The 23,834-nt window shown below is 37.2% G+C and overlaps 1 protein-coding gene across 5 annotated transcripts in view; it reads left to right on the top strand.

Moving 5' to 3' along the window:
* Positions 1–23,412, top strand: part of VIRMA (vir like m6A methyltransferase associated) — a 55,740-nt gene extending 32,328 nt beyond the window's left edge. For 3 of the 5 annotated variants that reach the window (XM_036337722.1, XM_036337724.1, XM_036337723.1), the window contains 9 exons: positions 1,844–2,061; positions 5,462–5,594; positions 15,219–15,371; positions 16,061–16,221; positions 16,850–16,946; positions 19,419–19,585; positions 20,621–20,952; positions 22,327–22,470; positions 23,067–23,221. In XM_036337722.1, coding sequence (XP_036193615.1) covers positions 1,844–2,061; positions 5,462–5,594; positions 15,219–15,371; positions 16,061–16,221; positions 16,850–16,946; positions 19,419–19,585; positions 20,621–20,952; positions 22,327–22,470; positions 23,067–23,221 — 1,560 coding nt within the window. Of the gene's footprint in view, positions 1–1,843; positions 2,062–5,461; positions 5,595–15,218; positions 15,372–16,060; positions 16,222–16,849; positions 16,947–19,418; positions 19,586–20,620; positions 20,953–22,326; positions 22,471–23,066 lie in introns of all 5 variants that reach the window. The other 2 variants (XM_036337719.1, XM_036337721.1) reach the window with 2 other exon arrangements.
* The last annotated feature ends 422 nt before the right edge of the window (positions 23,413–23,834 follow it).

Raw genomic sequence — 23,834 nt, 5'->3', positions numbered from 1 at the left:
TGGTATTTGTCTTTCTCTGTCTGACTTATTTCACTTTGCATTATACCCTCTAGGTCCATCCATGTTGCAAATGTCATCAAAGTTACATTCTTTTTTTATGGCTGAGAAATACTCTGTGAGGACAGTGTTTGAAGGCATCAAAGGCTACTACAGTTTTAGTGTTTTTTCGATTACTGTACTTTATAGATTCCGACTAAAAGTGGTAGTATGTCTAAAAAAACCCCCAAAACACTTCAAACCTATAAGTTCATGTTGACCAGTGTCACCCCAATAAATTTAATAAAAATAAATAAATTAGTGTTTCTCCCCACTGTCTATGTTATTGACTTTTAATTTATAGTTTTATGATTTAATGAGAATTGTTTTAACTTTGAGAGCCTATTGTGATTGTAATCTTTACAGATTTCTATGCCTAATCCCATTCTAGCTTGACAAAATGCTCCTGCTGTCTAATCATTAGATGTGCTTTTTTTTTTTTCCACGCAGAATATTTTTCACTGTTGAAAAATTATCTTTTTCTAGCTAACAAAAATTCCATTTGTTTATATTTTAGCACTCTAGTCAAGAAGGAACAATTTTTGTGTGACTTGTTTTCACAAAAAGGGTACCTGGTGAAAATAGTTTGGGACCTAGTAGAAAGGATATTTTAAATTCTCATACCTCGAAATGTCCATTTAACTAGTGTTTGTTGTATATTCCATATTAGCTTTTATGATTATGCTTAAGAGCATCCTAGCTGCTTTGATCACATAGACATTATTGGCCTCAATTGTTATATTTCCCTTCTCATTCTAGCTTTGTTTTACAGTTGTTGTTTTTTTTTAATATATTTTATTGATTTTATACGGAGAGAAAGGGAGAGAGATAGAGAGAAACATCGATGGGAGAGAAACATCGATCAGCCGCCTCCCGCACATCTCCTACTGGGGATGTGCCTGCAACCCAGGTACATGCCCTTGGCCAGAATCGAACCTGGGACCCTTCAGTTCGCAGGCCGACGCTCTATCCACTGAGCCAAACCGGTTTCGGCATGTTTTACAGTTTTAACCTAAGTAGGTTTGCAATATGTTGAAATTATTAAAGGCTGTGAGATATACCTAAAAATGTTCTGGTAAAATCTGCTTTTATAAAAAGAGTAGTGGGAATTTTTAATTATTGTTAGCTAAATTTGCTTAATATTGAAAATTTTGAATTTTAAACGTATAAAAAACTAAAGGAAAATATTTAATTGGAAGATGTGGTTAAATGTTTATTTGCTCCATCAATAACAATATATTAAAAAATATTTTAGTACCAAAAGTACTTCAGTTAACAAGTTGAGGATACAAACTACACAGTGCAATACAGAAGGAAAACATTTTTAAGTAAAAATATTGTAAAATGAAATATTTTTTCTTTATTTATGTATACTTGTATTAACTGTTATAGGAGGGCAAAATGACTCCTTTGTTTTTTGTTTTTATTTTATTTTTATTTTTATTGATTTCAGAGAGGAAGGGAGAGGGAGAGAGAGACAAACATCAATGATGAGAGACAATCATTGACCGGCTGCCTCCTGCACGCCCCCTACTGGGGATCGAGCCTGCAACCCAGGCATGTGCCCTTGACTGGAATCAAACCTGGGACCTTTCAGTCTGTAGGCCGACATTCTATCCACTGAGCCAAACTGGCTAGGGCTGACTCCTTTGTTTTTAATGTGTTTGAATCTATGTATAGGATGGGACTGTAACAATATTTTGATGAGATAATTACTAAGTATTAAATATTACGAAATCCTGAAGTAAAAATGATACTATAATAATTTTTTTAAATTATTTTTTCCTTTTCTCCACTTCCCTTACAGGACATTGCACTTATTTTGCCAAACTCTTCTGAAGGTTCAATTTCTGAACTAGAGCAGCTCTCCAATTCTCTGCCAAACAAAGAATTGATGGCCTCAATTTGTGACTGTCTACTGGCTATGCTAGCCAACTCAGAGAGCAGTTACAACTGTTTATTGACGTGTGTCAGAACAATGATGTTTCTTACAGAGCATGATTATGGACTATTTCATTTAAAAAGGTAATATTTTATTTAATATACTCTTGGCTTAATTTTTCACTGTTAACTCTCCCCCCCCACCCCCCCCATATTAATTCATAGCTATTACAGAAGGTTGAAGATGTGATTTCTTTCTCTATATTTATGGAGAAGATTGGTCAGCAGTATCATGTGCTAATAAATTTACAGGAATAAAAATGTAAATTGAATAGACAGACAAATTAATGTGGACATCTTAGAGCAGCGGTTCTCAACCTATGGGTCGCGACCCCTTTGGAGGTCGAACGACCCTTTCACAGTGGTCGCCTGAGACCATCCTGCATATCAGATATTTACATTACGATTCATGACAGTAGCAACATTACAGTTATGAAGTAGCAACGAAAATAATTTTATGGTTGGGTCACAACATGAGGAGCTGTATTTAAAGGGCCAGAAGGTTGAGAACCACTGTCTGAGAGTATTTAAGGAAATCTTATTGTTCCAGGGATGTTAATTCATGCTTTAAGATAATTTGTTTGTTGATATATTCACCCTAGTCCTTAAAAGATGATGATAATGTGGTATTATGGACCCTAAAAGTGCTGATTCTATGGTTTTTATTTTCTAGAGGAATGGCTGAGATTAAATTAATTTGAAATGATATAAACCTCATGCTGCTCAGTCTCTCAGACATAATTTCTGCTCTGTCTATGCCTCTTTCTTTATGCTGGCTAGATTTTCTTGGGAATTTGTAGGAGTATGTAGGGTTATGAGAAAGAAAGAAGGAGGAAACGTATATTTGTGCTTCTCATTAATTCTTGTAACATTGGTTGAAAAGTTAAGTTCCAGGTATTGTGTTTGATTCTGGCTCCTACCCTTCTCCACCTCTTTGTCCTGAAAAAACCTATCTCTTCTAATGTATGTCTTTCTTAGTTGGTGGCACCTTCTGAACACTCAAGTTTTTCTCCTACCTTCCCCATTTCCCAGTCTCTCACCAAAGTCTTTAAATTTTACTTCTTTTTTTTTAAATATACTTCTTTATTGATTTCAGAGAGGAAGGGAGAAGGAGAGAGAGGATAGAAACATCAATGATGAGAGAGAATCATTGATCGGCCGCCTCCTGCACACCCACTACTGGGGATCGAGCCCGCAACCCAGGCATGTGCCCTTAGCCAGAATCAAACCTGGGACCCTTCAGTCCACAGGCTGACGCTCTATCCACTGAGCCAAGCCGGCTAGGGCAAATTTTACTTCTTGAATGTCCTTTTTCCTGTTGCCTGGATATCCTATATAATAAAAGGGTAATATGCAAATTGACCAAATGGTGGAACGACCAGTCGCTGTGTCTCTCACTGACCACCAGGGGGCAGATGCTCAACACGGGGAGCGCTGCTCAGCCAGAAGCCAGGCTGACGGCTGGCTGGCGAGCGCAGTGGCGGCAGCAGGAGCCTCTCCTGCCTCCACGGCAGCACTAAGGATGTTTGACTGCTGGCTTAGGCCCATCCCCTGAGGCAAGCAAGCCTAAGCCGTCAGTCGGACATCCCCCGAGGGCTCCCAGACTGTGAGAGGGCGCAGGCCGGGCTGAGGGACCCTCCCCATCCCCCCTTCCCAGTGAACAAATGTGTATCGGACCTTTAGTTTACTTTATATCTTTTAAAACTCACCTTATACACTACACTTCCAAGAGAGCCAAAAATCTTTCCTAAATCCCTCCATTACTGGCTGGGTTAGGTGCTTTCACAAATATCCTTTGCATACCTCTGCCACAGTATTATATGTGATTTTTAAAAAATATATTTTTGTATTGATTTCAGAGAGGAAAGGAGAGGAGGAGAGATAGAAACATCAATGATGAGAGAGAATCATCAATTGGCTGCCTCTTGCAGGCCCCACACTGGGAATCAAGCCCACAACCCAGGCATATGCCTTAACCAGTTCATAGGTCAATGCTCAATCACTGAGCCACGCTGGCCGGACTATATGTGATGTTTTTAGATATATATTTTTTTAATTGATTTCAAAGAGGAAGGGAGAGGGGGAGAGAGAGAGAGAGAGAGAAACATCAATGAGGAGAGAAAATCCTTTGGGATTAAGTTCATAAAATGTTCTCTCCAATCAAGGTCCATAAGTTTAGTACCTATGCTTTCTTGTAAGTAATTTATTGTTTCAGATATTATATTTAGGTCTTTGATCCATTTTGAATTAATTTTTGTACATGGGGATAAACTGTAATCTAGTTTCATTCTTTTGCATGTGGATTTCCAATTTTCCCAGCACCATTTGTTTATTTTTTTTAATATTTTACTGATTTCAGAAAGGAAGGAAGAGGGAGAGAGAGAAATCAATGATGAGAGAGAATAATTGATTGGCTAGCTGCCTCCTGCATGCCCCCTACTAGGGTTTGGGCCCCGCAACCTGGGCATGTGCCTTGATCTGGAATCAAAACGTGACCTCCTGGTTCATAGGTCAACAGTCAACCACTGAGCACTCTGACTGGGCCCAGCACCATTTATTAAAGAGGCTTTCTTTTCTCCACTGTGTGTTTCTGGCTCCTTTGTTGAAAATTATCTGCCGTATATGTGTGATTTTATATCTGGGCTCTCAGTTCTGTTCCATTGATCCATGTGTCTATGTTTCCGCTAATACCATGCTGTTTTGATTATCATAACACTGGAGATCGAACCTTCAATCCAGGCATGTGCCCTAAATAGGCATCAAACCATGACCTCCTGGTTCACAGGTTGATGCTCAGCCACTGATCTTTGCTTTTTTTTTTTTTTTTTTTAATATATTTTATTGATTTTTTATAGAGAGGAAGGGAGAGAGATAGTTAGAAACATCGATGAGAGAGAAACATCGATCAGCTGCCTCCTGCACATCCCCTACTGGGGATGTGCCTGCAACCCAGGTACATGCCCTTGACTGGAATCGAACCTGGGACCTTTCAGTCCGCAGGCCGACGCTCTATCCACTGAACCAAACCGGTTTCGGCTGATCTTTGCTTTTTTAAAAGTTTCTATATCTTTGGTAAAGCTCTTGTTTTGTTCATTATTTTGTTTTCTGAGTGCATTAAATTGCCTGTCTACATTTTCTTACATCTCATTGAGTATTTTCAGAACTGCAGTCTTGAGCTCTCTATCATTTATATCACATATTTTCATGTGTTCATTGAATATCAAAATTAAGAAACTAACCTTGACATATTATTATTAACTAAAATTTTCTTTTTAAGAGCTTAAAGCTTATCTTTAAAAGGAAATAACTGTAAATAATGCTTTGATACATGGTTTGTATACACAGACACACCAAAGTATTTTTTGCTTTTTAAAAAATGGTGGACTAAGTTTCATTCTGTCTGAACTGAGATAGTTCATTTCTCATACTAGATTTATATGTTCAAATTTTAAGACTTTTCCTCTTTCTCTTTTAAAATTTACAGTTCTTTAAGGAAAAACAGTAATGCTCTGCATAGTTTACTGAAACGTGTGGTCAGCACTTTTAGTAAGGACACAGGTGAACTGGCATCTTCATTTTTGGAATTTATGAGACAGATTCTTAACTCTGACACAGTGGTAAGTATGTATGTATATCATATGTATTTGTATTCTTAAAGTTTATCATAAGTGAAGGAATAACTTGGTTTCAAAAAAATCTTGGAATAATGTTTTTTGGAACTTGGAATTTAGAATCTTGTTTTTTTCTGTGTCCTCCCCCCCATTATGAAATCAGATTTTTTTATTTATTAAAAATTATAGATGTTTGAGTAGACTTTACTGAATTCTCATTTACTAGACATTAATTTATGAATACTGATTTTGCAACTTAAAAAGAGAAAAATACTATCCATACTGTATTTTTTACATTGAGTTGCTTTGCTAGGGTCACTCAGAATAGTCACGTTTTATCAGTGTCTTAATTATTTAGTTAGTGTCATTTAAATGAGCATTTATTGATTGTGTTTTGGCTGCTGTGAGTTTAGGGTATTTATACTAGACTATTTTGGATTCATCTTAGATATGAATTAAAGCTTATTTAGTTCTAAAATCTTAAGAGTTTCTCTTATTAGTATTTTACAAAATCATGCTATATTTTGTGGACACATTTCCAGAAGCCATTAATAGGCCTGCCTTTAGGAAGTGCTTTTGGTCAAACAAGTTTGGAAACGTCTCCATTGATGGAACTTAACTGGGTACATTAGTATATTACAAGCTCTAAGAGGTTCCGGATAAATAGAAACTTGCTTTACTGCAATCTTTTTTTTTTTTTTTTTTTTTTTTTTTTTTTTTTTTTTATTATTGCTTAAAGTATTACAAAGGGTATTACATATGTGTCCATTTTATCCCCCCGCCCTAGACAGTCCCCTAGCCTCCCCTATCCCCCAATGTCTTATGTCCACTGGTTATGCTTCTATGCATGCATACAAGTCCTTTAGTTGATCTCTTACCCCCCTACCTCCTGCCCCGCAACCCTCCCCGGCCTTCCTGCTGCAGTTTGACAATCTGTTTGAGGCAGCTCTGCCTCTGTATCTATTATTGTTCAAAAGTTTATAATGGTCTCTATTATCCATGAATGAGTGAGATCATGTGGTATTTTTCCTTCATTGACTGGCTTATTTCACTTAGCATAATGCTCTCCAGTTCCATCCATGACGTTGCAAATGGTAAGAGTTCCTTCCTTTTTAGAGCAGCATAGTATTCCATCGTGTAGATGTACTACAGTTTTCTAATCCATTCATCTACTGATGGGCACTTAGGCTGTTTCCAGATCTTAGCTATGGTGAATTGTGCTGCTATGAACATAGGGGTGCATATATCCTTTCTGATTGGTGTTTCTGGTTTCTTGGGATATATTCCTAGAAGTGGGATCACAGGGTCAAATGGGAGTTCCATTTTCAGTTTTTTAAGGAAACTCCATACTGTCTTCCATAGTGGCTGCACCAGTCTGCATTCCCACCAGCAGTGCACAAGTGTTCCTTTTTCTCCACATCCTCTCCAGCACTTGTCGTTTGTTGATTTGTTGATGATAGCCAGTCTGACAGGTGTGAGATGGTACCTCATTGTTGTTTTGATTTGCATCTCTCGGATGATTAGTGACTTTGAGCATGTTTTCATATGTCTCTTGGCTTTCTGAATGTCCTCTTTTGAAAGGTGTCTATTTAGGTCCTTTGCCCATTTTTTGATTGGATTGTTTATCTTCCTTTTGTTAAGTTGTATGAGTTCCCTATAAATTTTGGAGATTAGGCCCTTATCGGATATGACATTGGCAAATATGTTTTCCCACACAGTGGGTTTTCTCGTTGTTTTGTTGATGGTTTCTTTTGCTGTGCAGAAGCTTTTTATTTTGATGTAGTCCCATTTGTTCATTTTCTCTTTAGTTTCAAGTGCCCTAGGAGCTGTATCAGTGAAGAAATTGCTTCGGCATATGTCTGAGATTTTGTTGCCTTTGGATTCTTCTAGAATTTTTATGGTTTCCTGTCGTACATTTAAGTCCTTTATCCATTTTGAGTTTATTTTTGTGTATGGTGTAAGTTGGTGGTCTAGTTTCATTTTCTTGCATATATCTGTCCAATTTTCCCAGCACCATTTATTGAAGAGACTATCTTGGCTCCATTGTATGTTCTTGCCTCCTTTGTCAAATATTAATTGAGCATATTGGTTCGGGCCGATTTCTGGGCTCTCTATTCTATTCCATTGATCTATATGCCTATTCTTGTGCCAGTACCAGGCAGTTTTGAGAACAGTGGCTTTGTAATACATCTTGATATCTGGTATTGAGATCCCACCTACTTTGGTCTTTTTCAGGATTGCTGCAGCTATTCGAGGTCTTTTTTTATTCCAGATGAATTTTTGGAGAGTTCGTTCTAGATCTCTGAAGTATGCCGTTGGTATTTTAATGGGAAGTGCGTTGAATTTATAGATTGCTTTGGGTAGTATGGACATTTTAATGATGTTGATTCTACCAATCCATGAACATGGTATGTTCTTCCATCTGTTTATGTCTTCCTCTATATCTTTTTTCAACGTCCTGTAGTTTTCTGAGTAGAGGTCTTTTACCTCTTTAGTTAAGTTTATTCCTAGGTAGCTTAATTTTTTGGTGCGATGGTAAACGGGATTGTTTTTATAATCTCTCTTTCTGAAAGTTCACTATTGGTGTATAGAAATGCCTCAGATTTCTTGGGGTTAATTTTGTATCCTGCTACATTGCCAAATTCATGTATTAAGTCCAGTAGCTTTTTGATGGAGTCTCTAGGGTTTTGTATGTATAATATCATGTCATCTGCAAATAAGGACAGTTTTACTTCCTCTTTTCCAATTTGGATGCCTTTTATTTCTTCTTCTTGCCGAATTGCAATGGCTAACACTTCCAGTACTATGTTGAACAGGAGTGGTGAGAGGGGGCATCCCTGTCTTGTTCCTGTTCTTAGGGGAAATGGTGTTAGTTTTTGTCCATTGAGTATGATGTTGGCTGTGGGCCTGTCATATATGGCTTTTATTATGTTGAGGTATGATCCTTCTACTCCCACCTTGCTGAGAGCTTTTATCAAAAATGGGTGTTGAATTTTGTCAAATGCTTTTTCTGCATCAATTGATATGACCATGTGGTTTTTTTCTTTCAATTTGTTTATGTGATGTATCACGTTTATTGATTTGCGGATATTGTACCATCCTTGCATCCCTGGGATAAATCCTACTTGGTCATGGTGTATGATCTTTCTGATGTACTGCTGGATCCGATTTGCTAAGATTTTGTTGAGGATTTTGGCATCTATGTTCATAAGCGATATTGGCCTGTAATTCTCTTTCATTGTGTTGTCTTTACCGGGTTTTGGTATTAGGGTGATGCTGGCTTCATAGAATGAGCTTGGAAGTGTTCCTTCCTCTTGAATTTTTTGTAGTAGTCTGAGGAGAATAGGTTTTAGTTCTTCCTTGAATGTTTGGTAAAACTCCCCTGTGAAGCCGTCTGGTCCTGGGCTTTTGTTTGCTGGAAGCTTTTTGATGACTGCTTCAATTTCTTCCATAGTTATTGGCCTGTTGAGATTTTTAGATTCTTCCTGATTGAGTTTTGGAATGTTGTATTTTTCTAGGAATTTGTCCATTTCCTCCAGGTTGTCTAGTTTGTCGGAGTAGAGCTGTCCATAGTATTTTTTAACAATCATTTGTATTTCTGTGGGGTCTGTTGTTATTTCGCCTCTATCGTTTCTGATTTTGTTTATTTGGGTCCTCTCTCTTTGCTTCTTGGTGAGTCTGGCTAGAGGTTTGTCAATCTTGTTTATCCTTTCAAAGAACCAGCTCTTGGTTTCATTGATTTTCTGTACTGTTTTTTTGGTCTCTATGTCATTTATTTCTGCTCTAATCTTTATTATCTCCTTCCTTCTGCTCACTCTGGGGTTTTCTTGTTGCTCTCTTTCTAATTCTTTGAGTTGTAGAGTTAGATGATTTACTACCATTTTTTCTTGTTTGTTGAGATAGGCCTGTAGAGCTATAAACTTCCCTCTCAGGACTGCTTTCATTGTGTCCCATAGGTTTTGGATTGTTGTGTTTTCATTGTCATTAGTTTCCAGGATGTTTCGAATTTCTTCTTTGATTTCATTGGTAACCCAATCAATATTTAATAGCATGCTATTCAGCTTCCAGGTGTTTGAGTATTTTGGGTTGTTTTTATTGTAGTTTATTTCTAATATTATGCCATCGTGGTCTGCAAAGACGCTTTTTATGATTTCAATTTTCTTGAATTTGGGGATACTTTGCTTGTGACCCAATATATGGTCTATTTTTGAATATGTCCTATGAGCATTTGAGTAGAATGTATATTCCCTGGCTTTCGGGTGAAGTGTTCTGAAGATGTCTATTAAGTCCATCTGATCTAGTGAGTCATTTAGGATTGCTATATCTTTGCTGATTATTTGTCTAGAGGACTTATCCAGTGCTGTCAGTGGTGTATTAAAGTCCCCTACTATGATTGTATTGTTGTCGATGTCTCCTTTGATATCTTCCAGGAGTTTTTTTATGTATTTGGGTGCTCCTGCATTGGGTGCATATATGTTTACCAGGATTATATCTTCTTGTTGTATTGATCCCTTTAGTATTATGAAGTGGCCTTCCTTATCTCTTGTTATGGCCTTCACTTTGAGGTCTATTTTGTCCGATATAAGTATTGCTACCCCAGCTTTCTTTTCCTTTCCATTTGCCTGAAAGATATTTTTCCATCCTTTCACTTTCAGTCTGTGTGAGTCCCTTCTAATGAGGTGGGTTTCTTGTAGACAGCAGATGTATGGGTCATGTTTTTTTATCCATTCAGCCACTCGATGTCTTTTGTTTGGAGCATTTAGTCCATTTACGTTTAAAGTTATTATTGAAAGGTACTTGTTTGTAGCCATTTCTGTTTTTGTGTGGCTGTTTTCTTTCTGAGCTTTTTATTTCTTATTTTTATACCAGTCCCTTTAGCATTCCTTGCATTGCTGGCTTGGTGGTGATAAACTCCCTTAGCCTTTTTTTGTCTGTGAAGCTTCTTATTTCCCCTTCAAGTTTGAATGATAGCCTTGCTGGATAGAGTATTCTTGGATTCAGTCCTTTGCTTTGCATCACTTTGTAAATTTCCGTCCATTCTTTTCTGGCCTGATGTGTTTCTGTTGAGAAATCATTTGACAATCTAATGGGAGATCCCTTGTATGTAACTTTCCGTCTCTCTCTTGCAGCCTGTAAGATTCTCTCTTTGTCCTGAACATTTGCCATGGTAATTATGATGTGTCTTGGTGTGGGTCTTTTTGGGTTCACCTTGTTTGGGACTCTCTGGGCTTGTGTGACTTTTTTCTTCCCCACCTCAGGGAAGTTTTCTGATATTATTTCTTCTAATAGGTTTTCTAATCCTTGTTCATCCTTCTGTTGTTCTGGTACCCCTATTATTCGTATGTTGTTTCGTTTCATGTTGTCCCAAAGCTCCCTTAGGCTCTCCTCCTGTCTTTTCATTTTTTTCTCCAATTGCAGTACATTTTGGGTGTGTTTTGCTTCCTTGTCTTCTAAATCACTAATTCGGTCCTCCGCTTCTCCTAGTCTACTGTTGATACTTTCAATGGAGTTTTTCATTGCAGCTATATCACTCTTCATATCTTCTTGGGTCTTACTTAAGTTGTTGATTTTTTCATCTGTTTCTTCTAGCTTCTTCCATATGTTATCGATTTTTTCATCTGTTTCTTCTAGCTTCTTCCATATGTTATCGATTTTTTCATCTGTTTCTTCTTGCTTCTTGCTGAGGTTGTCGATTTTTTCCTCCATCCGGTTTATGCACTCTAGGACCCTTATTCTGAATTCTTTTTCTGTCATGTTGCATGCCTCTGTATTACTTAGCTGCTTTTCTGGAGAGTCCTCCTTCTCTTTCCTTTGGGGGTTTCTTTGTCTACCCATGTTTGATCTCACTGACATATCTAGACGTTGAGTCGTTCAGTGGCTGCTCCCTTGGTGGCAGTGACTCCTTGGTCTGCGGTTCCTCTTCGGGCGGTTGCGGTAGCAGCTGCTCTTCAGTTGGCAGCAACTCCTCTGGTGGGTGCTGTTCACAGCTGTGGTGGCTCTTCTGGCTGGTGGGGCGAGGTTTCACGTACAGCTGCTGTTCCTCAGCAGAGGGTGTGGTGCTCAGGAGGTTGCTGTTGCTTGGATCTGCTGTGTTGATTTAAAGGCACAAAATACAACACAACAAGGCACCACGTACCAGGCACTATACACAAATATATTCACGATATTAATAACCCCAAATAAAGGTGACCACCTGAATTAAGAGAATTAGGGGATAAGGAAGAAGGAAGAGAAAAAGAGAAAAGAGAAAAAAGAAAAGAAAATTAGGGACCAAAAAAAGGAGTGCAAAAATGAAAGTGGGAAAAAGGAGGGGGGAAAGTAAAAGCGGGAAAAGAAAGGAAAAGAAAAAAAAAGAGCGAATAGAGAGAATGAAGTGGAGGAGGGGAAGAGACTTTTTATATGAGGAGAATACTCCTATAGAACAGCCATTAATCCCAACAAATTCCAGCAACAGCTCCCTGGAGATAAATGCAAACTAGAAACAACCAATAATATAACGATGAAAATAGAATGGAGAACACTAATCCCAAAATAAAATAAAGAGAAAATAAAATGGCACTTTAAAAAAAATGGTAAAATGGTAGCAGTAATAATACTGGTTAAAAATAAGAAGGTAGTAATTAAAAGGGTAAAATCGGGTGATGTAAAAAAGAAGAAAAGAAAAAAAGAAGAAGAGGAAAAGAAAAAAAAAAGAAAAAAAAAGAAAAAAAATTGGTTTCTTAGTTAAAAGGTGAAAAAAGAAAAAAAAAAATATTGCAGTAGTGAAGGTCCTTCGGTTCTTCTATTCTTCAGTGTGGCTCGCCTTAGACCTGCCAGGTATTCAGGAGAGTGTTGAGTTTCCCTGCGATACACTGTTCCTCTGTGTTGTAAACCACAGTCCTTATTTTAAAGCAAGCAGCATTTGTTTCCCAGACTGCCTTATTTTGTGTTTAGCAAAGAGTCAGTTTGTGGGTCAGCCTCTGGGTGGCAGTGTTCTGGGGTTGGCCTCTGAGGCTACAGGGCCTCTCTGTCCAGTGGAAGTTCACTGCCCAGAGCTGGCTGCGTAAGAGTTACCAGTGCTGTGTTGTTGCTGGGATTGAAAATCCCTCTATCGCTTTACTGCAATCTAATCCAATTTTGTCAAAATGTATTGCTTGCAAAATACCTCTGTGTGTATGCGTGTGTGTGTGTGTGTGTGTGTGTGTGTGTGTGTATGTACACGTGCACACTTGTTAATATTCCGTGGGTTAGTATTCTGTCAACACTGATTTAAGAAATTTTGCTCATATTTAAGATTTCTATTTGGGAAGAGTTGTAGAGGACTGTTTAGTACAGTGTTACCAAATAAATATAATATGGAAGGTTTTCATAGGAAAAAAATAAGTTTACTGTATTTCTGTTATGCATATATTTTATATTGAAAATATTTACTTCAATAAGCCCTTCTTGGCTGCCTATTCTATTTTTAGCAGTTGTGCCAGTTTCATTGCTAAATTATTGTTTGTTTTGTGTCACATATAGTTTTTTAAAATGATTAAGTTTACCAGATGTTTTGATTTTAGAAGATTGGCATATTTAACAGTAGGAGTGTGGCTATCTTAAAGAGATTTACTACTTATTATTTTCACCAGATCATAAGTGACATTGTAATAAAACAGCATGGTAGATTTTGTTTTCTTACACATATGGTCAGTTAAACAGTTACTAATAAAAACCACCAGCCAGTGTTTATTCATGATATCCAGAATTTGCTGGGCCCTCAAGTACTCTGAGTAATGCTTTTTATTCATCCCTTATCAATGCATTTTTTTTCTTCTTACCTGCTTCGTTAGGAAGATTAAGGTCATTTTGTTTAATTTCTAAATCATTGCACTCCCTCTTAGATTGTTTCCTTGTTCTTTTTAATCTCTTGTTTTTCTTCCTTAATCAGGAAAAATGTTTCCCTACATTACCTCATTTCTATCTATGGCATAGATCTCCCTTCTAATATTCTATCTGATTCCTTTTCTCTCCTGTCCTTGCTCTTAGCTAATGGATAGAATTTCTGAATATTGAAAATAAAATTCATTATCTTCCCCCATAAACTTATTTTATGTTTTTATGCCATTGATCTTCCCTGACATTCAAGATAGAAGTCATGAAATAGTAGCCAGTTTTCCCTCTTCTGTTCATCATTTTCAGCAGCTGCTCATTCTTCATTAATTTATAAACAAACCTTTTATACTTTACTAGAGGCCTGGTGCACGAGATTTGTGTACTGGGGGTGAGGGTGTTCCCTCAGCCTGACCTGCGCCCTCTCACAGTCCAGGACCTTTTGCTCCTGCATTAAGCATCTGCCTCCCCCCCGGTGGTCAGTACACGTCAGAGCAACTGGTCGTTCCACCGTTCAGTCGATTTGCATATTACGCTTTTATTATATAGGATTTCATCTTTTGATTTCACCACTTCTACCTTAAAATTTTCCTTCTTGCTCCTCCTTTTATGTAACATTTTTATTGAGATGAATTTCACACCCCATAAAATTCACCCTTTTAAAATGACGATTCAGTAGTTTTTAGTTTATTCATAGAAACCATCATCACTACCTAATTTTAGAATGATTTCATAACCCACCAAAGAACCTTTGGACCCATTAACAGAAATTCCCCATTCTCTTTTGCCCCTACCTCCTGGCAGCCACTAAGGGCATTGTATTGAATTTATAGATCAATTTTGGGAGCATTACCGTTAAATCATCATGTCCAGGAAAGTGGGATGGCTGTACATTTATTTGGGTTGTTTTAAATTTCTTTCTACATGTTGTATTGTTTTAAAAATATAAGTCTTATGCCTCTAAATTGGGAATTTTTAAAAGCTATTATAAATGGAATTGTTTCTTAATTTCATCTCTGAATTGTTCTTTATGTTTAGAAATACAATTAATTTTTATACATTGATGTTGTGTCCGACACCTTGTTGAAGTTTTTTATTAGTTTTTTTTAGTTTCCTTAGGATTTTGTATATACAAGGTCATGTCATATATAGAGGTAGTAGTCTACCTTCTTTTTTTCCAATCTGGATACCTTTTTAATTTTTTCCTTGCCTTGTTCTCACAAGAACCTCTAGTATACGTTGAATACAAGTGACAAGAATTGATGTTTTTATCTTGTTCTTAATCTTAAGGAGAAGGCATTCAATCTCTGACCATTAAATACAATGTTAGCTATAATTATTCATACATGCCCTTTATGAGGCTGAAGATATTTCCTTCCTTTTGTAGTTCTTATTGAGTGTTTTTATCATGAAAGGTGTTGGATTTTGCTAAATGCTTTTCCGTCTCTACTGAGATGACCATGTTGTTTTTCCCCATATTCCGTATATTATGTGTTCTGCATGTACCAGTGTATTTTCCATTGGATATTTTTGTTGAGAAATTTTGGTGCCAGTATATTGAGTGCATGTGTTTACCTATTTATTGTGTGAATCTTACTCAAAGAAAACGTATTTCAATTTTGAAGTGACTAAATCCTTCTTGAAACTAGCCATTTGTACTGATATAAAACCAAAACATTAAGAGGAAGATTGCAGAAAAATGACTTAAATATCTGAGTAAGTTTGGAAGCACCTTTGCAAATTTCGTTCTCAAATTTGATTTGTGTGTGACATTTGCAGGGATGTTGTGGAGATGATAGTGGTCTCATGGAAGTAGAGGGAGCTCACCCATCACGGACGATGAGTATTAATGCTGCAGAGTTAAAACAGCTGCTACAAAGCAAAGAAGAAAGTCCAGAAAATTTGTTCCTTGAACTAGAGAAACTTGTTTTGGTAAAAAATAAAGATAAAAAAAGAAATAAAATAAAAACAGTGCATTCTTTTCCATTTGACTAGCACAAGTTTTTCTAGTGACTTTTTAAAAATAGTGAATCCTGCCCTAGCCAGTTTTGCTTCTGGTTAGAATGTCAGCCCATGGACAGAAGGGTCGCAGGTTCAATTCCGGTCAAGGGCATGTCCCTTGGTTACAGGCTTGATCCCCTGGTCGGGATGCGTGCAAGAAGCAATCATCGATGTGTCTCACATCGATGTTTCTCTCCCTCCTTTCTCCTCTTTCTAAAGATCAATGGAAAAAATATCCTTGGGTGAGGATTAATAACAACAAAAAACAGTGAATCCTCAGTTGGGAATTACAGCATTTGAAATAACTCTGAATTAATAATCTGGAGTGAAGTCCTTCATATTGTGAAGAATCTTGAGTATATGAAGGCAGTACTTTTTGAGTTGTTTATTGTTTGAGTTCAGGTGCCCCTGCTACCATTCTTTAGAAATAAAATAGTAAGTGTTTTTGGTGTTTGTTTTATTTTAATATGTTTAATGTTAAGTTGATAATTCCCTGATGGTACTCCAAATTTTTTAAGTAATGAAATAATATAAACTTTTCTACTAAAAAGTTAATAGATTTGGGGCATAAATGTTCTAGTTTTACCTGCATCTTCTTATTTTGTTTTATTTGTATTTAGGAACATTCAAAAGATGATGACAATCTGGATTCATTGTTGGACAATGTAGTTGGACTTAAGCAGATGCTTGAGTCATCAGGTGATCCTTTACCTCTCGGTGACCAAGACGTAGAACCAGTACTTTCAGCTCCAGAATCTCTCCAGAATCTGTTTAACAATAGGTAAAACAAGCAATATTTTGTGGTTGAGTAGATATAGTGTATTAATGGCTGGAGGTCTATAAATGGCCAGCTTGCTATTTTTCTGTAACGGGGCAGATAGTGAAATCCTAGGCTTTGCAGGCCACATTAAGCCTCTGTTACATACTCTTCTTTACATACAAACCATTTCTAACTTGTAGGCTGTACCAAAACAGGCCAGTAGAATGGGGATCATAGTTTACTTATCCCTGATATGCAGTGCCTCTTGATCTTTGGAGCACTGTACTTTCAGAGCATAATGACTATTCATTGTAATGGAATTATTCTCTGAATTTAGAAAAATTATGGACATTTTTTGTACACATTGGTACATTTTAATAAACTTGACTTTTTGTAAGTAAATCCAGCGCTGTTTCATTTTACTGAAAGGTCAAAATTTGTCACTACAAGATTAGTTTCCAAGTTATTGATTTTTAAGGATACTTAATTCTTAAATAGCTTTTTAAATTAATTTTTTAAGTGCTAATTTCCAATACTTTTATAGGGTGACATTTTAAATTGTACTTTCCACAGATTTTATTCTAATTGGAAGATGTTAAAATTTTTATTTTGGATTTCTTCTTTTTTCTAAATTCTTTTTCTGTTCTAGGACTGCATATGTACTAGCTGATGTCATGGATGATCAATTGAAATCTATGTGGTTTACTCCATTTCAGGCTGAAGATATTGATGCGGACCTGGATTTGGTATAATTTTATTACTAAATATTTAGAAAAAAAGTTGTTGTTTCTTTGTGTATTGTTAGCTCTAATATAGCTGTTACAAGTTCATTTGGGGACCAGTACTGCATACTTTTTATGTCAGTCACCCACTTAATAGTGTCCAAAACTCAGATGTTATGCTACTTGTTTCGCTTCTTTCTAGTTAGTGATCTGTATATATGGGAATGAGACATTTTATTTTTATTTTTTTAAAATATATTCTTCTTGATTTCAGAGAGGAACGGAGAGGGATAGAGGAGAGAAATATCAGTGATGAGAAAGAATCATTGATTGGTTGCCCCTTGCACGCCCTCTACTGGGGATCGAGCCTGCAACCCAGACTTGCTCCCTTTACCTGAATGGAACCAGGGACCCGTCAGTCCCCAGGCCGACGCTCTACTACTATTCACTGAACCACGCCGGCTAGGGCAAGAATGAGACATTTTAGGGGAAAATCACATTTTTGCATAAGTACTCTTAAGTAATTTGTTTTCTTATATTTTTAGGAATATAAGAAAATTATCCCCCCAAATTAATAATCATTCCTGTGTTTGTGTTTAAGGAGAGGAATGATGTTGTGTTATCTGCTCTTAATTTGAGGAAATATAAGAATGTATTCTAACTACATTATTAGAATAATGTAGTACTAATGCAAATCGACATCCTTAAATATAATGCTGAGTACATTAAGACTGAAAATTCAGTGTAGTCTGTGCTTCTCAGAGATATATCAGGGAGGATGATTTCAGCTACATCTTATGGTACCATCTATACTAATAAAAGGGTAATATGCTAATTAGACCAGACGTCTTCTGGACATCCTTCCTGACAAAGCCGGGCCCCAGGCGAAGCTGCTGGTGGTCCTGGGTGAAGCTGCCTATGGTCCCAGGTGCCTGTGGCTGGCCCAGGCCGAGCCGCCGGGGATCCTGGGGTTCTGGGTGTCTGTGGCTGGCCCGGGCCAAGCCACCGGGGATCCTGGGTGCCTGCAGTCAGCCTGAGGGGGGGAAACTCGGGCCCTGGGTGCCTGCGGCTGGCCAGAGGGAGGGAAGCCCAGGTCCTGGGTGTGGGGGCCGAGGCAGAGGGGTTAGGGCCGATCAGGCAGGCAGTCAGGCTAGTGGTTAGGAGCCAGCGGTCCCGGATTGTGAGAGGGTGCAGGTCGGGCTGAGGGGCCTCTCCCCGCCCCCCCCCCCCCCCGCACGAATTTCGTGTACCAGGCCTCTAGTATATTATTTTTTTTATCAAATAAACATATATATTTGATATTTTCTGTTCTAAAAAATGCTAATACTCATCATGTACAATAAAGTTTTTTAAATGATTCACATTTAAAGTGTATTTAATGTATTGAGGATTCTTTTTTCTTATTTAAAAGATCACATACAAACCAGTTTAAGTCTCATCAAACAATTTCTTGCCCTGCGGTGTGGGTCGATGGTTGAGTGTCGACCCATGAACCAGGAGGTTACTGTCTAATTCCATGTTGGGGCATATGCCCGGGTTGTGGGCTCATGCAATAGGCAGCCAATCAGTGATTCTCATCATTGATGCTTCTATCTCTCCCTCTTCCTTCCTCTCTGAAATCAGAAAAACATATTTATAAAAAAAGAATTAATTTTTTTCCCATTGGAAATTGGTCATTGATTCTTTGGAAGAACTGTGCTGTCCAGCAGAACTTTATGTAGTGGCAGAAATGTTCCATATCCTGCCCAGTACAGTAGCCACCAGCCGTATGTGACTGGTGAGCCATGAGATGTTGCCAATGTGATTAATGAACTATTTTATTTTTATTTTAATTAATTTAAAATTAAATAGGTTTATGTGGCTAGTGCCTATTGGCATCACATAAAACATTTGTGTTACAAATTGTTCTTTTTGTAAACTTCACTTTGAATCACAACTGTGTTGCAGTGATGACTGTGACCTTACATGGTGTAGGGAAATTTTAAGTCTTTTAGGTTTGATAAATTTGAATAAAACCTAAGTAAACGTAATTTTCATTTCTCTGAAAGTAAACTTAGGTTGGAACCTCACTAAATGCATAGAACTTTGAGATCTGTTGCACAAAATCCTTTTATAGCAGATAGGTTGACTATATATAAGGCTTGCAGAATATGTTATTTTCATATTCTTTTGGAAAAGTTCTGGGGATACTACATTGTTAATTTATATAGAGAAATCCTGAGTTTTTTGTCAGGCAGCATAGGTCTCAGATTAAACACTTCCGTGAGGAGGAATGCCAAACCCATCCCCCCACCAAGAAAAACCCACAATTGAATTCCCAAGATTTTTTTTTTTTTTAACTACCAGTGATGTTGCTTTTTGAAAAGATGAGGGAAAGAGGCAGGCCTATAATTAGTCATATAATTTATAGGAAGTAAGAATTTCCATAGTCAAGTGTTACATTAATAGTTACATTTAAGGTGTATATTTCATTTTATTTAATTTTTATGACTGCAGGTAAAAGTGGACTTAATTGAACTCTCTGAAAAATGCTGTAGTGACTTTGACTTGCACTCAGAATTAGAGCGCTCATTTTTGTCAGAACCATCATCTCCAGGGAGAACCAAGACCACCAAAGGATTCAAACTTGGCAAGCACAAGCATGAGACCTTTATAACTTCAAGGTAACATTTATTCTACTGAAGATTCTGATTGTGGTCATACACATTTATTTATTTTAATGTATTTTAAGCTAGACACATGGCTATTAAAGGATAGAGGAAGCCTTGGCTGGTGTGGCTTGGCTGGTTGGGGATTGTTTGTGCACCAGGAGGTTGCCAGTTCAATTCCTAGTCAAGGACACATGCCCGGGTTGCGCGCTTGATCCCCAGTAGGGGGTGTGCAGGAGGCAGCCAGTCAGTGTTGCACTCTCACATTGATGTTTCTCTCTCCCTTCCCCTTTCTCTAAAAATCAATAAACTATTTTTTTAAAAAGGATAAAGGAAGTTGTCATAATGCTTGAATCATGAATATTGTTTGGAAAATAAATTTTTTTTTGGAAATTTAAAAAATAATAATAATTTGGCCAATACATACCCGGTACATTTGTTTATTATTCCACTTTATGAGAGTTTGGAAGGTTTGAACAAGAGTGAATTGGCTTATTTAAAATAATTGTTAGTCATACCAATAAAACGTGAGTGCTATTCTTAGCTAGTTTTATTGTATTCCATGGAAAGTACAGGTATATCTTGGGAGATATACAGGTTTGGTTCCAGACTACTACAATAAAGTAAATATCATAATAAAGTGAGTTATATGAAATTTTTTGTTTCTTGGTGCATGTAAAGGTTATGTTTACCCTATACTATAGTCTATTAAGTGTGCAATATCATTGTGTCTAAAATCCAATGTACATACCTTAATTAAAAAATACTTGACTGCTAAACGATACTATCATCTGAGCCTTCTGTGAGTCATTCTTTTTACTGATGTAGGATCTTGCCTTCAATTTGTAAAAAATGCAATATCTATCAAGTTCAGTAAAGTAAGGCACATTAAAGCAAGGTTTGCCTGTAATGGAAATATTTGCAAAGTAACCACAATTGGAATAAGAAATAATTGAAATGTAGTTTTCATATTGCAAAGATTGATTTATATTTTCATTGGAAGTATATATATATTTTAAATGTTTTCATGGTCTATTTTTGTTTTAATAGTGGAAAATCCGAGTACATTGAACCTGCCAAACGAGCTCATGTTGTGCCACCACCAAGAGGAAGGGGCAGGGGAGGATTTGGACAGGGTATACGACCCCATGATATTTTTCGTCAGAGAAAACAGAACACAAGCAGACCACCATCTATGCACGTGGATGACTTTGTTGCAGCTGAAAGTAAAGAAGTGGTCCCGCAAGATGGGATACCCCCACCAAAACGGCCACTCAAAGTATCACAGAAGATTTCTTCTCGTGGTGGATTTTCAGGCAATCGAGGAGGACGGGGAGCTTTTCACAGTCAAAATAGGTTTTTCACACCGCCTGCCTCAAAAGGTAACTACTTATATATGTTTTCTTTCTCTTTTTTTTGTTTTGTTTTGTTAATCCTCACCTGAGGATATTTTTTCCATAGATTTTTAGAGAGAGTGGAAGGGGGGACAGAGAGAGAGAGAGAGAGAGAGAGAGAGAGAGAGAGAGAGAAACATTGATGTGAGAGTCACACATTGATTGGTTGCTTTCTGCATGTGCCCCGACTGGGACTGGGGATCGAACCTGCAACCTAGGTACTTGCCCTTGACTGGAAATCAAACCTGTGACCTTTCAAGTCGCAGGCCAGCACTCTAACCACTGATCACCACCAGCCAAGGTTGTATATATTTTCTAATGGATTAGAACAGCGATTTTCTATCAGTGTGCTGCAAGAGTTTTTTTTAAAACATGCACTACCTGACTATTTAGTTGGGGGCACTGACCTCTTCCCTTAGATTGTCAAATAAAAAAATGACAACAGCCAACACAATAGTCGTCAAGTGTGAATAAAAAAAATTATACCTATTTTTTGGTGTGCTGCAGAATTTTAGTAATTAGTTTGTGTGTGTCATGAGATGAAAAAGGTTGAAAATTGCTGGGTTAGAATAGTGGAATATTAGAATACTAAATAGAAATTATTGAGATGGTAGTGATTCAGATAAAGTATTTTTCTGTTACTAAAATTAAGCTGCCTCTTGACTTGGCAGTGGTACTATTTGCAGAGCATTTTATTGGATAGGGAATAAATCTTATTTAAATTAACCTTTGCTTAATTTAAGCACATTTAGTGATAAGTTTAATTAAGTCTGGGCTAATTTTTTTCGTTTTTACATTAAGAATTATGTTTATCTTTTCTGAATAATATTTATACATTATTTTTGTAGCTGTACTTATCAACAGTTTCCCAAAGATTTTTCTGTATATTCACCATGTTTTAAATTGTTTCAAGATTTTAGAAACTGAGTTTATTCATAGATACTATGCTTCACCAGTAGATTGAGGACATGTTTTTTTGCTGCTGTGGAGGGTAGGAGTGGAAGAGAATAGAAGTTTACATTAATAGCAAACACAGAGCTGTGTTAGGGATGGTTATAAGCACTTGACATATAATACTCTCACATCAACCCCATGAGGTAGGTTTTGTTAATACAGCCACTTTACAGAAGAGAAAACTGTCAGGACACATAAGTGTAAGTGGTGAAACCAGTATGTGAACCTGGCAATCTGGCTCCAGAGCTTCTGCTCCTAACCACGTATGGTGCTGCCACTCTACAGTATATTTCATTTACAAAAATTTCAGGTTATCTTCCATTCCTTTGGAAGGTTAAGGAAAACCTGTCAGGTCTTTCTTAATCCAACTGAAGTTGTGAAAAAAGACTTTGATTGTGTTGCCTTTAGGAAACTACAGTCGTCGGGAGGGAACAAGAGGCTCCAGTTGGAGCGCTCAGAATACTCCTCGAGGAACTTACAATGAAAGTCGCGGAGGCCAGAGCAATTTTAATAGGGGCCCTCTTCCACCTTTACGACCACTTAGTTCTACAGGTAAACATTCTTCCTACTTGATATTGCTGAGGGAGGGAAGTGAATCCTCATTTTCAAATTGTTAAATGTCATGTACTCTGGTTCTGGGAGAGAATATTTTAGAATGTAAACGTGTAATTCTAAAGTCAATTTAATTTTATATCTGAATGAGTGCCCAATGTACATTTTCTATAGAAATGATCAAAATCGTGGATTCTGAACTTTGTGTATAGTCTGAGCAGTTTCATGGTGATGTGCGCTGTTTTTCTATTTTAATAATGAAAGCCAACCCTTAGGTACATTTTTGACCAAAGTATTTTAAGAACAGACATATCTTCATAAGGTGTCTTCTATTTTTAGTTACTGTATTATATTGTGTGTATAAGCATATAACCCTTAACAGCTTTATTTGAGATGTTGTACTCATATATGAAACAATTTACCTATTTAAAGAGGACAGTTCACACTGGTCTTCAACACATTCATAGAACTTGTACGTGGATTTTAAAGGAGCAAAGAATAATTTCTGTTTTGGTTTGAGCTGTGTTACAGATGAGTCTTCATATAGTGGGAAAGGAAAGGGTGTTGCAACTAACACTGTGTTCTTTCTTTTATAGGCTACCGCCCAAGTCCTCGTGACCGGGCTTCAAGAGGCCGTGGGGGACTTGGACCTTCCTGGGCAAGTGCAAATAGCGGCAGTGGAGGCTCAAGAGGAAAGTTTGTCAGTGGAGGCAGTGGTAGAGGTCGTCATGTACGGTCCTTTACACGATAAAAGTTATTTTGGGAACATCCTAAGTATATATGAACATTTCATGACAACAAAAAACAATAAAATAAGACATTGAAGGACCAACTTAACCTTTTAGCAGTTACCTGGAAACTCTGAAAAAATATTTTTATCTGAAGAAAGCAGATTTTGTTTGATACATAACACAAGATTTCAATAAAAATCCAAACTTTGTATGTATGTTTTTATATATTTTTTCTCCTTCTTATACAAGACTAGAAAATTTCTTAGGTAGAAAAATGAATGATGAAATTACTTTTGTCTTAGTGTGTACCTTGCCTAGACCACAGATGTTCCCAATATTTCCTCAGCTCATGGTGCCCTTTAGCGTTTCAGTAATTTTTTTTTTTTTGGCACATCTAGGACTAAAGAAATGCATAATACTTCCATTTATTAAGCAGTCAGGTCCAAACAACTTAATAAGAATTTATATCTTAAGCATTAGTAACTGTGGACACTGTACAGCTCCTCACCCCTTGGAATCAGCGTGGATCGACACTGCTACTATCATTTCCAGTTCCACTATGCTTTTTGCACAGTACTTTTGATCACAACTGCTGAAAACCCAGTTTTTAAAAGATACACTGTCATGGGAAGA

This window comes from Myotis myotis, unplaced genomic scaffold (genome assembly GCF_014108235.1).
Source record: "Myotis myotis isolate mMyoMyo1 unplaced genomic scaffold, mMyoMyo1.p scaffold_m19_p_16, whole genome shotgun sequence".
In the NCBI taxonomy this organism is placed as follows: Eukaryota; Metazoa; Chordata; class Mammalia; order Chiroptera; family Vespertilionidae; genus Myotis; species Myotis myotis.
The sequence above is the reverse complement of the archived record's forward strand: the minus strand, read 5'-3'. Positions and strand labels throughout refer to the sequence as shown.